Source organism: Stegastes partitus, unplaced genomic scaffold (assembly GCF_000690725.1).
Source record: "Stegastes partitus isolate 25-593 unplaced genomic scaffold, Stegastes_partitus-1.0.2 Scaffold2010, whole genome shotgun sequence".
NCBI classification, from domain to species: Eukaryota; Metazoa; Chordata; class Actinopteri; family Pomacentridae; genus Stegastes; species Stegastes partitus.
In genome coordinates this window covers 21,075-35,080 of record NW_007579741.1, presented here as the reverse complement: position 1 = coordinate 35,080, position 14,006 = coordinate 21,075, and the positions used below count along the sequence as shown (strand labels likewise).

Genomic DNA, 14,006 nt, shown 5'->3' with positions numbered 1-14,006 from the left:
GTGGGTCAGCTGAGTGTGGTGCTACTCGTTCCTTCTCATCTCTGTGGGTGGTTTCGTCAGGATTTGAAAAGACATCTGTTGTGAGGCTCGGTAGCATTCCTCTCAGCCCTGAAACCACGATAATAACCCTCGGCTTGTCAACAGGAGATCATCCAGCAATTGAGGAGAGATGGTTGGTGGACGAGGTGGGTGGTGGCTGCCGTTCATTCACACCTGAAGTGGATAAGAGAAGAGAAAATACAACGAAGGAAGGCTTTTCTGTTAAAAAACGAGCACTTTCATTAAGTTCACGTTGCCTCTGTGGCGTCAATAAAGCATATCTGACCTCAATCAAACTGTCAAAGAGCTGCAAGAAGCGCACGTGCATATGAGTGATTTCTCAACCACAAGCTGAACAGAGTGCAGGGTGGTGCAAGGCAAAGGAAGTCACTCAGAGCACTAACATGAAATGGATGGGGAGGCTGACAAGCTGGTAACGGCGTGGGGGAGGAACGAGGGCGACGCAGGTGAGAGCGGGGGGACCGTGACGACAAGACGGTTGTGATAGAATTCGAAAAATTTATCCTTGAGTCGGCCATAAAACTTTAAGAAAGGCAGGGGTGGAGGCTGCGTCAGGCATTTCAGCCGTAATGGGTTATAAAGCGGGCTCCGTCTCAGCCATCTCTGCCAGAGATCATTGTCCTCATCCTTGGGGGAGGTGACAGGGAAGGAGTGGTCGGCCGGTCCTCGCTGCGAGAAATGACCCAAAGCAGGTAGAGGCTCGAGCACGGAAATTACAGAGCAAAAGCTGCCTATGCCATTTTAAAGAGGCCCCCCCGAGGGCTTTCTCAGCCCTCAGTGTACAAGCAGGTTTGTGTCTTGCAGCTCATGGATGCTAACTGTACTGTCTGCTCACCAGGCTGCCACTTGCAAAATGCAAAAGTCTCTTTCCTTTAAAAGCGATTGTGAAAGAGGTTCGGCCTGCATGCAAAAACAAAAAACTCTGCTGGTTTCTCACTCGCTGCTGTCTAGAGACTACAGACTGGTTTATTTTGCATTGACTTCTTCTTGCAGAGCTTCGTCCAGAATAGTGGACGTGAGCTTTTCGAGTTTTGTGTGTGAGGTCACGGATTTCATTTCTTTATCAAAACCAAGCCCCCTGTTTCTCTGGAAAACCCACGAGAGACTCCATCATCCTTCGGGACCCTGTTTTCTCAGAGAAAGCAGCTCCAGAAGAGCTTCTCATAGTGACGTTGATGGGACGTGACCTGAGTCACCAGGACACTATTTGTTGGGTCGCCACAGGAGACCCAGAATCCTCGGCGATATTTCAGCAGAGCTAGAAATTAAGATCCAAAAATAGGATATCACAACCTGGACAAACAAAAGCAAAACTCTGTGCACGGACGGACACCGTGGGAGTCTAATTTGCATGGACTAACCTTTTGAATACCACATAGATTGTCTCCTCTTATGACTAGAAGGTTGACTTCATAGCTGGTAAAATGCTCTCATGCTGCAGCCGTCCTCCCTCTGTGGGGATATCAGTGGCTTCATCTTCTCTCCTTGCGCTGTGTCCATGCAAAGCAAACTTTAGAGGCACACAAAGTCATTGCAAACGTTCAGTTAAGACCCCAGAGCAAGGCCACCTTCATGCACGTGATGCAAGCAGAAAATCTGCCTCACTTTCCCGTCCGAGCACACCTCCATCAGCAGTTACTGAGATGCTGTAATTTCCACAGAGGCTGAGGTGTCGCCCTGTTTCGGTGGATGTATTTTCCACATCATTCGTGGGACCTGTGCTGCCTTCTGTCACCTTCTATGGTGCCGCAACAAAACCTTCAGAGAATGGAAACGCAGCGTTGACTTCATGAAAACATTTTTATTTTGCTGTGAACCTCCTCATCATCCCGTGATTCTGAGAGTTCAAATCACCGACTTACTGCTTACAACACAGATATTCCCCTTGTCATAGTTGTTTTTCTGTGGATTACTCACACAGCAGCTATGAGTAATAGACGCAGCGAAGAGAAGGTCCAGATAGCGAGGGCATTAGAGAGGAAGAGGAGGAGGTGGAGCCGGGGAGAGCTGAATAGGAGGTGATGAATGAGATGACTGAAGGCAAAGAGAAAGAGCGAAACAGTGAGAGAGAGAAGTGGATTTTAAATTACATGGTGGCTCATGTCAGCAGCTGTAATTAGTAGCTTGGTCAGGTGTGGTGAGTGGGACAGGAAGTTTGAAGAGAAGGGCAAAACACCCAAAAAAAAAAAAAAACCAACATGAAGAAGAGCCGAGGAGGAGTCCACCTGACGTGCTGCACATGAACTTCCCTGAATCGGAGAAAATCGACGAGAGCAGCTTTAACAAAGACGACAAGTTGTCAGACAGGACGGGAGCACGGCGGCGGCGGCGGCGGCGTTCACGGCGCGTGTCGAGCGCGTGGAGAACGAGTCTGAAAATTCATACAATTCCTCAGCTGGCTGGCAGCCTGCCAAGTCAAATGTTGCTTTTGGAGAAAGGAACAAGAGCAGAGACGAGAAAAAAAAAAGCCCAGCTACAGACAAACCTACAGCATGATCCAAGTAACAACACATCCTGGACCTCAGAACCTGCTGGGCAGCACAGGGGGACACAAGTCGACACCAGAACACACCATTAACTCGCTCGCTTGTCATCATAAAGACTTTGTACAGCTTCACATTGCAGCATCTCGCACTGAGCAGCTTGAACATCGAAGCAGAAGGAACAGATAAGATAAGAACGCATCTAAGTCAGGGGTGTCCAGTCCTGGTCCTGGAGGGCCACAGTCCTGCATGTTTCAGACGTTTCCCTCTTCCAACACACCTCAAATGATCAGCTCATCATCAAGCTCTGCAGAAGCCTGATAACGATCCTGATCATTTGAATCAGGTGTGTTGGAAGAAGGGAAACATCTGAAACATGCAGGACTGTACACCCCTGATCTAAGTGGTTCTACTTGGGTCAGAACTGAACCAATCTCTGAAACAAAGAGTATAAAAAAGGCAAGAAGACACAGTGAAGGAACCCCTAAAAGTCTGGACTGGAATCCAGTATCTCTCATGATGTTCTGACGGTCGATTAAAAGGGTGAATCTGACACAACAAACCGAAAATTGTCCTTGACTTGGAGAAAATTCCAAGAATTTCGTTGAGTTTCTTGCATGTGCATCTCATCTCCCGACTTCCTAAAGCTCACGATCAACAAGTGTCCGTGTGAGAAAGTCACATGAGCAACACTCGGGGCGGAAACTCTTCTGCTCGCAGCTGTCGGTGAACATTTGGATATTACATTTCTTCATATTGGGCGAGTGTCACCTTACTGACGGTCTAATTAAGCTGCAGAACGTAACAGAAATGACTGAGAACGATTCAGTTTGGCTTCAGACTGCTGCAGGAGATAAAGTTGTTGTTTCAGGTGTGTTTTTGATTGTTTGTGTGCAGCCTTTCAGTCCCAGAGGACCTCCTGTGACATGTTGAATATTTTAATTGAACTGGATGAGGTTCAACTTCAACATGTATGAAAGAAAAATGAGCTCATCTCCTCTGACTGACTTCCGAACACAACACAGGTATGTATGCCTCCCTCTCACCCACAGTGTCAGAAAATGAAGATGCATTTGGGTGATCCGGACATAGCTGTGTGACAGGCACTGCAAACCCCCCCACACTCTGGAGAAAGCTTGTTGCCCCGGGGCAAGAGAGTGACACACACACAAACACTGTCCAAGGAGGAGTCATGGGGCAAAGAGGTGGAGGGGGGAGGGAGCACGAGAGGAAAAGGGAGTGTATCTTTCTCTCTCTCTTACTCTGTCAGAGACGCACACCTTCCCTCCTCCCTCGCAAGAAAAGAGTCGCGGACTGGAGCTGCGCAGTCAGTCAGTCACAGCGTCAGGTACTGGAGAGGCTGAGGACCACAGAGGACAGACACCGGTTGCTCAGAGACACCCCAGCTGGAGGAGGGCACCGACAGCCTGCCCTATGTGTGGATCCTCTCAAGGCTTCACAGTAAGTGTGCAACATTTATCTCAGATCATCTCATTGATATAAAACAGATCCTCTGCGTTAGATGTTTCTCACTGATTGATTTGTGTCTCTGCCTCGCGGCACCGTCGCCCTGCGAATGTCAAACTGAGGCGAAGAGTGCTTTCTAGAGTCTTACATGTTGTCCCACGAGCCCCAGCTGTGCGCTTTTGACTCATGTCTTGATTTTTCAGAATATATTTTCTGCTGTGTCACCGGGTTCAACGGTTTCGGAGTGAGGTGTCACACTTGTGACAGTCATTCCGAGTCAGCTGTGGTGACACACTTCAAGAGAAAAAATAGGGTGAAACGTTGTCCATAAATCTCATCTCTCTGCACTTTTATTTGCATTTCCTTCTTGTTTCTCGCTGAGAATGAGCTGACAGAGTTGTTGTTCTTGCACCAAATGTGCCACTGATGTAAGTTAAAGTGCAAGATCTCTGCTAACTTATCTCAACTTTTAAAAAAATCAAAAGGTGAATGAGCTTACTGACCAAAAATTGTGCCAAATTTTTGGAAATGTTCACACTGGTTCACTCAGGTTTCAGTTTGGTTTAAGTTTTGAGTTGAGTTTGATCTCACGTCAGGAGGGAACACAAGTCACATGAGCGCTTACCAAATATTACCCACACAGAGCTTATCAGCTCACTATCTCAGAGGCAAACAGATGAGCCTGAAAAGGAAGACGCAGCGAGACGGCACATCTGAGCATTGTCTTTTAATCACAAGACTTCCTCCGTCTTCTTCTTCTTTTCGCTCTTCTCTGTTTCAGAGTTTCATCCCATCAGTCAGGGCGCTCTGCCTTTGTCCGGGCAGAGCTCTCTGACAACAATCTTTCTGAGAAGGGAGGGACAGATAGTGAGTAACCAGCAGATAGAGAGAGAAAGAGTTCAAACCTGGCTGAGAGCCAAGTCTCGAGTCAGCTCAGAGGAAGTCTGGTCGATTCACTGGGAGCGCTGGTTTCCTCGTGAAAGTGGTCCTGCTCCGGGGGCTGACGTGCACAGGAACCTCCCTCGTAGCCCGGGGGTTGCGATTCGGAGAGTCACAGGATGTATGGGACAGTGGGGCCAATGGGGCAGCGAGCACGAAGGTTCCACTTTGAAGTTTGTTTGTCCGGTAGTAGCAGTGGATGGGAAAGTTAGATCCTTCATCCTTAACATCCCCCAACTTGCCTGCCGCTGCCTCATAAGTCACACTTCGCACCTAATTTTAGCTCCATTCAAATCCTCGCTTCCTACTACATCTGTTGTTTGTGCCGTCAGTGTTTTTCCCTTAAATTCTGACAAAAGAGAAAAAGATGAAAGGAGAAATGTGTCATCGCTGAGTAATTACACGTCAGCCCATTGTCGAATTTTGTACAATACATCCGACATAATGGACCCTCAGCTGCTCTTTTCCCTGACTGGTGACCATCTTCTCTGCAGGCCTACTCCTGTGAGTGCACCACAGCCATGTTAACCTCGGAAAGGCCACCGCAAAGCGCGGGGATCGCCGCTGAAGCCATGCAGCCACGGACGCCGGACGCAGACATGACCTCGTGGAGCGAGGCCGACTTTGAGGAGAAGTGCACTTACATCGTGAAGGACCAACCTCTGGACGAAGAAAACCACGGCAGGACGCGAGCTGAGCGATCCTTACCCAGGAACCTGGCCCTGAAGCGCTGCCACAACGCAAAAGAGGTACGCAATGCTTCAAGCAAGGCAAGAAAATTATGATGATCAAATACCACAACATCTAAGCAGCTAAGTACAATAAACAATCACGCTTTTGGTAACGGCCGGCTCCTTGCGTCACGCCGACATCCTTCCATCCACTCATCCATCTGCAGGCGGGAAACACTTGACGTGTTGTTGTCTAATTTGAGCCTTTCCTCTCTGCTATGTGTGTGTGGAGACAATAGCCTCTCAGCACTCAGCCCGAGGACTCTATGATTAGCAGCTATCTGAGATTCCCATCCCCCCTTTTTTGTCCCAGCAGAAAATTACACCATAAAGCAAAGCCGAGATACTGGGACCCATAATGTGGGAGATAATCCTCTGAATTTAAGTGTGTTTGCGAGGAGAGTACTTTAGGAAATCAGAGATAGCGTGGTGAATGCATGATAAAGAATCAAGCCCAGAGGCCTACATATGAAGAGAAAACAGGTTTCTTCTCTCCTGAAGCAGCTAAATACCTGCATTACAACTTTGACCTTCCAGCGAGACGAGTCTGGAGTCTGGAGTGGTTGACACCAAAGAACAGGATATGTCGCAGTCGTCTGTGACACAAGGGCACCTGAAATGGAGCCAAGAGCAAAACCAAACTGGAGATAAACTGTACGGCTAAGCATGGCTGATCAAGCTGTGTACACTGTGCTTGTATTGCTCCGAGATGAAAGAGAGAATACATTACCATTGCTTTAGGGGCTTTTTTTTTTCAACACGAAGCTCGAGGTGCATTTAACCTGTTTGGGGTGTGACCATGACACCTTATCCACTCTTCCCCACCCTGGAGGCTTGAGACAGAGGGGTGAGTTTCACACCTGGAGGTAGCAGAACAAGAGTAGTGGTGAAATTTTAATATGGTGTAGAAACTAAAGATAACTGGGGTGATTGGCCTTATGAAATATTCAGCATGTGAAGGAAGGAGCACATTCTGTCACAGCCTTTACACAAAAAAAAAAAAAGTTTCTCTCAGGAGGATTCGTCAGGACAGCCAATATTTAGTAATAAGAACAAACGTGCTTAATTGGTTATTTCCTTTTCTCCGCATAGTTGCTCTCAAGGGGCAGTTTTCCAGCGAATTGACCTGATTCTGTTGGTTAATCACCAAGAAAAGATGGAGAGGCAGATAAAGAGAAGTGTATTCCCAAGATTCTCATCCCTCTAATTATGTTTTCCAGCTCAGAGTGCATCCGGCTGCTTGCTCAGGCCTCCAATTTGTGAAGCTGCTCTGTTGTTTGATGATGTTTCTCCGTCCTCCTTCTTGAACAGGTGCTCGGGGTTACCAGCAAGGAGCTGATTCCTAAGGGGACGCGCTTCGGCCCTTTGCTGGGGGAGACCTACACCAACGAAACCCTGCTGAAAGACGCCAACAGAAAGTACTTCTGGAGGGTGAGACTCTGGATTTGTACACTTGCACGCAAAATTCGACTGTGCGTGTTTCAAAACTGTTCACATCCTGTAACGCCAGCCAGAGACGCCGTTGTGGTTTTGGCGTTAGCAGCTGTGGTCAACGTTTGACATCCTGTGAGAGTGTCTGCCAAGTGCATGGGCACCGTGAAATGACGCTCGATGTTTTAAAAATTTCTCATGCACCGTATACGTACGTTTGCCAGCTCCGTGCACGGCAACCTGAGGTCACGCTCACACACACACACAGCTGTTTGGTTTCAGTGACGCAGCGGTTCTCCTCCCTCTCCGCTTCGCTCAGTAGTGGTATCACTGCCAGTAAACACACCATGCACATGTCCGCACTTCTCCAGGCTCACAAGCTCTCGCACTGACTAAGCGAGGAAGTGGCTTTTGAGCCTGAGAACTGTTAGGTTACAAATCAACAGCATAAGGGCATCTTCCATTACACACACACACACACACACACACACACACTCCTGTGTAATTCGACAGTGTGGAGTCAGCAACCTTGAAATCATGCAACACCAACCAAAGCTTGCAACAGCCATAACACAGACAATCTGGTCATATTATAGCCATGACTCAAACAGCAGCCCGGCTTCACAGTTTCACACAGCATAAAGAACACGTTTATAGACCTGAAAGCGGGGGCAGATAACAAATGTGATAAGTAATAGGTAACATAGCAATACTACAATCCAGTCATACGGTGAAATTCAAGCTACTTTCACAACTTGAGATGACTGGCATGCGACAGAGAACCGTCTCAGCTGAAAGAACTCGCAGTATTTACCATAAAGGCGTCAGGAAACCGTGACATCATGGTTTCAGATCTGTTGACGTTTCGTCATTAACCGAATTATCGCTCATCTATTCGTGTATTCTCGCTGCTCTCACACTACAGGTCTTCTCGGAGGGGCGCTTACACCACATCCTGGACGGTTTAAAAGAAGAGCAGAGCAACTGGATGCGCTACGTCAACCCGGCGCGCACCGTGGAGGAGCAGAACCTGGTGGCCTGCCAGAGCGGCTTGGACATCTTCTTCTATACGGTCAAAGCCCTTCAGCCGGGGCAGGAGCTGCTGGTGTGGTACTGCTCTGAATTCGCCCAGCGCTGCAACTACCCTCCACTGGGCCAGCTGGCTATTGATAATATTGGTAAGTGTGCTGGTGTTTGTCCACTCAAAACGAGTGTTTGCTGAAGTGAACAGAAACCGTCCCCGTGCCCACGCTTTGAGACATATCTGGTATGCACTGTCACTGTGAAGTCAAAAGCGCCGGCCGACTGACACACTCTTTGTGTGGGTGTTTAAGAAGTTACTCAGTCACACCCAGAGCTCCTTTGTTAAAAGCACAGCACAAAGGAGGACAGTGGAGTCCTGAAAGCAGAGAGGGGCTGTCTCCAGGTGCAGCCACAGAACCACAGTAACGTGAGACAAATTTCAGGATTTCAGCCCAAGTTTCCCCCTTCTTTTTTTAAAACCCTGGCAGCTCATTCACACTCCAACCATTTGGCTTTCATTCACAAACACAAAGAGTGCACACGCTAGCAGGCAGACCACATGCACGCAGCAAAATACTCATTTACACACAAGACGCTGCTGGAGGTGCTGACAGCATTCTGGCACGACTCCTCTTATTTATTTGGCTCTTAAGAGGGAAGAGAGGTAGGAAGTGCTCCAGTGACTACTTGAACTTCCTGACAAGGTGACTTGCTGACAGATTGATATCTCGCTGAGTGTTTGTTTGCTGGGAGCTGTCCTCGTAGGGCTGGGGTGAGGGTAGCAGGGGGGAGTGAACAAGAGATAAGGCTTGCTCTTTTTTTTTGATGTTAACTGTGTCCAAGAGTATGAGGGATACGCATGCATATCTCTGTGTTTTGTCTTCTTCTGTTTGTCAGCTTGAGTCTTTTTGTCTGTTCTGGTCTAAGTCAGTGAAGCTGAATCTCTCCTTGTGACTTCCTAACGTGGAAGGATTTGCTCAGATGGAATACAGATTTGGATCCAGATGTGCACAATTTAGTGGAAAATAAATACTATTTATAGGATAGTTATTGTGCTGTGACTGATAAATATTGGAATCTGTGGTTTAGGAGTCACTGTAAGATTCAGAGTTGTTCCTTGTATCCTGTATCCTGTGCTGCTTGTGAGAGAAAATGCACTTACAACTGAGTGGGCCTCTAATGCAAATAACACACTGTATCCACTGCCTGGCCTTCATGCTATCTGTATCCTGATCAGACCCCCATTGTTTCACTTCTGGTGTCCACTTTCACAGAGTGGAAGGGTTTGGGAGGCACAGACAAGCTGGTAAAAGCACATTTGGATAGTGATTTGAACTCAGAAATCACAAAAAAATGTGACTGATCACACTGTTTTCGTAACCGTATGTGTCCCTCAGTTGAATGATTTGACTGTTACTCCTATCGTTCGCTGCTTTCACCTGTCTCTGATGTAATTTCCCCATTGTTCGTTCGTCTCACAGAACAGACTCGTGAGAGGACCACAGGGAAACGAGGACACAGCGTCTCTGAAATCCTCCGAGACGAGCCCTCCACGTCCCTGTCTGCACGCCCCAGACGTCTGGACAGCCCTTTGTCTCAGACCAGTGGTTTTCCCTTGTGCCCCCGTCTTGTCTACCCAACCTCAGAGTCTATCCACGGTCACAGATATGCACCTCTTCCATCTCTGCCCTCCTGCAGCCCTCCAGCCGCCAAAAGGCCAGCACTAAGCAGTCCTGTCCCCTCCAGTTTGCACTTCACCTTTCAGCACAGTCAAGGCCCTGTTGTAGCCAAACCTTACCAGGAGCCCTCCTTGCCTGACCACGTTCATCCTTCCCTGAGGCACGGCCCTTACCTGCTGCCTCACTACTCCCTCGGCCTTCTACCTCACTCGTACCCGTTCTACAGCGATCGCCTGAAACCTCACCTGAGCCTCTCATCTCACGTACTGCCTTTCGACAACTATGCACACCTCTTCCATCCCTTAGCCAACAGCTGCAAAGACTTGACACCATCCAAACCAGACCTCACTCTTTCACCCACCAGTGGCCACAAAGACAGCACGGACCTCGTATCCAAAAGGACAAACTACCTCAGGATTCCCTTCAGTGACCTCAGAGATTTCAAACCTCCCAGAAACGTTCACGCAGACCTCACTGTACCCGCCACATCCAGTGCCTCGTCCATGGTGACTGAGCTCCGCAGAGCTCTGCCCTCTCTGGCGCCCGGAGGATGCTCACCGCCTGTGGGCATGGCCGCCTCCTCAAACTGCCTCCCTTCCAAACCTACCTCCGCAACTCAGAGCAATACTGAAGACGCGATGGACCTCAGGAAGACCAAAGGAGGGGGAGGGCAGATCATCGGCTACAAGACCCTGTCCTACCCTCTGACCAGGCAGAACGGAAAGATCCGGTATGAGTGCAACATCTGCGGAAAGGTCTTTGGGCAGCTGTCCAACCTCAAGGTTAGTTCCTCTTTAAGTAGGGTGGAGGAAAACGCTGTTAACTTAAGTGACTTGAGGAATTAGAAAATACCAGCTGTGGTGATTTCTTGAGTTTGAGAGAACAGATAAATGTGAATATTGATCTCTAACCTGCTGTCCTCAGGTCCATCTGCGAGTACACAGCGGTGAACGTCCCTTTAGGTGTCAGACCTGCAACAAGAACTTCACCCAGCTGGCACACCTGCAGAAACACTACCTGGTTCACACAGGAGAGAAGCCGCATGAATGCAAGGTAAAGCTCCAAATGTGACTGAAGTAGGATCTGTTGCATGACAACTGGAAATCACACTGTAAAAAAAAAATATCTGTGCAGTTGTTAAATCTAATTTTTGAACATTATTCTATAAATTCACCATTTTGTTAAGTTAAAGAACAATAATCAGTAAAAATCACCAAAAAAAGGTATTTGAAATTGTACGTTAGCTCTAATAAAGCAGGCCACCACTGCAAATAACATCCACATCAAAAATCTGTATTTGTTCTTTAAAACATTTGTCTGTATTAAAATCAGAAAAAAATATAATTATTTTACTGATTTTTTCTGTTACTTGAAAGAAACTGTTTTGAAATTAAATGCAAATTAAGGATTGGAAAAGATAAGATCTCGTTAAATCACCAATATTAATCATCCTCACTAATTTACATACTGACTGTAAAATAAATTACAACAGCCTAAACAGTGGGTGACTGTAAAACAAACTCTGTACATTTGCACGTTTTTACATCCAGAAAGCTGAACAAAAAGGAGTAATCGTGACTAAATCAAAATAATAAAAGACTCCTCCACGTATGCTCCTCTGCTCTGTCTGGTCACAGGTGTGCCAGAAACGATTCAGCAGCACCAGTAACCTGAAGACCCACCAGCGGCTACACTCGGGCGAGAGGCCTTACCAGTGCAAGCTGTGCCCGGCCCGCTTCACTCAGTTCATCCACCTCAAGCTCCACAAACGCCTCCACAGCGGCGAGCGACCGCACCGCTGCCCTCACTGCCCCTGTGCCTATCTCCACTACTGCAGCCTGCAAGTGCACCTCCAAGGCTTCTGCCCTCTCTCCCCCTCAGCCTCCCACAGACACTCGCCGGAGGAGCTGCACCGAGTCAACTCCGAGATCGAGAGGTTCGACATGAGTGAGGCGGCAGAGCAGCTCGAGGCCATGGCTGCAGAGGTCGACATGGACAAGGGGAATGTTATTGACCTCTTACAGAAAATAGAGTCTCACGTCTCGGGCCACCCCGACGGTGCCAGAGAGGAGACTGAGCTGATCGTCTACCGATCTGCAAAGGAGTGCTCTGGTATTCAGCTGCATCATGGCAGCCCTGTACCTCTGCATCCAACCAGCATCAAGCTGGAGTCAGGCTGCATATCAGAGCCCTAAGAGAGCCCTGCTAATCCACTCATATAATCCTTACAGGTCAGCTCAGCAGCTGTCTCTTACTGCCCTATTTGAAGTAAAGCCTTATCTCAATCATGGACTGCCTCGCCGAAACGCTACAGACTCTGCAGCTTGTGAAGAATCAAGACTTTCCCAGCACGGCCTGGGACCAGTCACTTCACTGATTTAATGTATTTGTTAATTTATTACGTTGCTAACTGTAATCTGAGACACACGTTTGTGGTATTTTTCTGCTATTTGTTTTGTATCACTGGAACACACTGATGGAATAACAACTAAACTGATTATGCATAAAATGAGTTTGCATTCTTTTTGTGGTTTCACTGTGTGAGACTGAGTGTTTCTGTTTGTGTAGGTGTGCGTATTTATGTCTCCTGATTAAAGTGACGATTACTGTACGAGCATGACTGTGTAGTGTAAGTGAGCTCAGCACCGAGGAAACCTCAGCTGTTTGAACCTGCAATACGTACACTTCTGTTGATGATGTAGATAAACATCCTGTTATGAGTCTTGGAATACTCACCACCAGCCAGCACCAACCTGTCACCCAAGGGGAAAAAAAACACAATAAAAGACGCACAACAAAATTCTTTGCATCAGCAATAAAATTCCATTTGCACCCATATTTTGAGTTTCGGTATTAATCAGGTGGTAGACAGTTCCCTCCCTCAACAGATAGCTCTACAGTTCATGCGCAGATGTAAAAATAACAGAAGCGGATTATTGTTAATGTTATTTCTGAGTATGAGAACAAACATTTACTGATGATAAATCATAGAAAAAGCATTAATGCTACACAGATATGCAACATAAATGCATCCCAGCGCAGAAGGACAGACGTGTCCTGCGACTTTCTGCTGCCATATCCTTCTCTGATCTCATTACAACTTAAAAGGGTGTCAGGTGGCAAAAGGCTCAAAGTGGCCGTGCATTGACGAGACAGCCACGGAGCTGCACGCTTCCTCCCTGCTGATGACGAGTCACTGATCAGATCACAGGGTGTCTACCAGCTGCTCTGGAGCTTCTCCTCCTGGGAGAGGAAAAGAAAGAAGGACGGCCCAACGGGTATCAAAAGCAGCTCATGCAACCTGTGACCTCTGTGGATGAGGGCAAATTCAAACTGAGATCAATAAGTAGGTCAATAATGTTTCTGATAAAACAACTTCCAACAAAGGCTGAAGTTGTGAATATTTAATGAATAGCCCAGGATAGGAAAAAGGAATAGTAATAATAATAAACCCTGTTTATTATTCTAATCATGTGTTAAAGCCCTTTAAATAATATGACATAGTTGATCAAAAACATTGAGATACTTTGCTGTCATGTCAGATGCTTTTCTGTGAAGTTTTTTCTACTTCAGTCTGACAGTTTGCAGCTTCCCCATAATTACATACAGAATGTGACCTCTCCATTCATCAAGTCAACTAACAAACTGTAGCAACAGGCAGCCGAGTAGCAACGGAAACACGTTTTAGTTGTATTCCCTTTTGTATTGTATTGACGACAGCTTATGACTGTGCTGTAGGCTGCTGTAGTCATTGGGCTATGGGCACACTTCTCAGCACAGACAGCAGATTGGCTCTGATTATAATTAGTTATTTATTTGGGGTATTGTGTTATGAAACTTTATAGGTGAACATTTTCTCCTCACCAGCAACTGGATCTGTTCTCCTGGACTGTTTAAAGGCCCATTCAATTAAATTATGATTCAATAAAATGGATTTAAAACAACAACAACAAGTATTTCTGTGTGATTACAGCTGCGTAAATTATCATAAATTAGATTAATCCCAAGACACACAGTTAGAGAACCGCTGGTCTCGCTCGCCGGCTCTCGCTGTGAGATGAATATGGAACATGGGTTTAGCTCACTGTGCCTGGAGCACATTTTATATTCATGGGCCGAGCTCCCGACGTGTCAACGTCCTGACAACGCCTCTGGTTTCCACAGCAGAGGGCAGGTGTGTACAGTTACACACC

General features: G+C 47.2%; 1 protein-coding gene across 2 annotated transcripts; it reads left to right on the top strand.

Moving 5' to 3' along the window:
- The first annotated feature begins 3,873 nt into the window (after positions 1-3,873).
- prdm1c (PR domain containing 1c, with ZNF domain) lies at positions 3,874-12,430 on the top strand. 2 transcript variants are annotated; one of them, XM_008303459.1, is made up of 7 exons: positions 3,874-4,004; positions 5,444-5,698; positions 6,992-7,111; positions 8,037-8,289; positions 9,616-10,595; positions 10,738-10,866; positions 11,451-12,430. In XM_008303459.1, exons 1-7 carry the CDS (start codon positions 3,978-3,980, stop codon positions 12,006-12,008), a joined length of 2,322 nt encoding a protein of 773 aa, XP_008301681.1. In that variant the 5' UTR covers positions 3,874-3,977; the 3' UTR covers positions 12,009-12,430. The 2 variants fall into 2 exon arrangements, with proteins under 2 accessions (XP_008301681.1, XP_008301682.1); XM_008303460.1 differs by lacking the exon at positions 6,992-7,111.
- The last annotated feature ends 1,576 nt before the right edge of the window (positions 12,431-14,006 follow it).

Bases quoted from the DNA above. Each gene is read 5' to 3' on its own strand.
- prdm1c (XM_008303459.1), top strand. From the start codon at position 3,978: ATGTGTGGATCCTCTCAAGGCTTCACA. The intron at 10,596-10,737 runs GTTAGTTCCTCT...TGCTGTCCTCAG, and splicing joins GGCAGCTGTCCAACCTCAAG to GTCCATCTGCGAGTACACAG. The intron at 10,867-11,450 runs GTAAAGCTCCAA...GTCTGGTCACAG, and splicing joins AGAAGCCGCATGAATGCAAG to GTGTGCCAGAAACGATTCAG.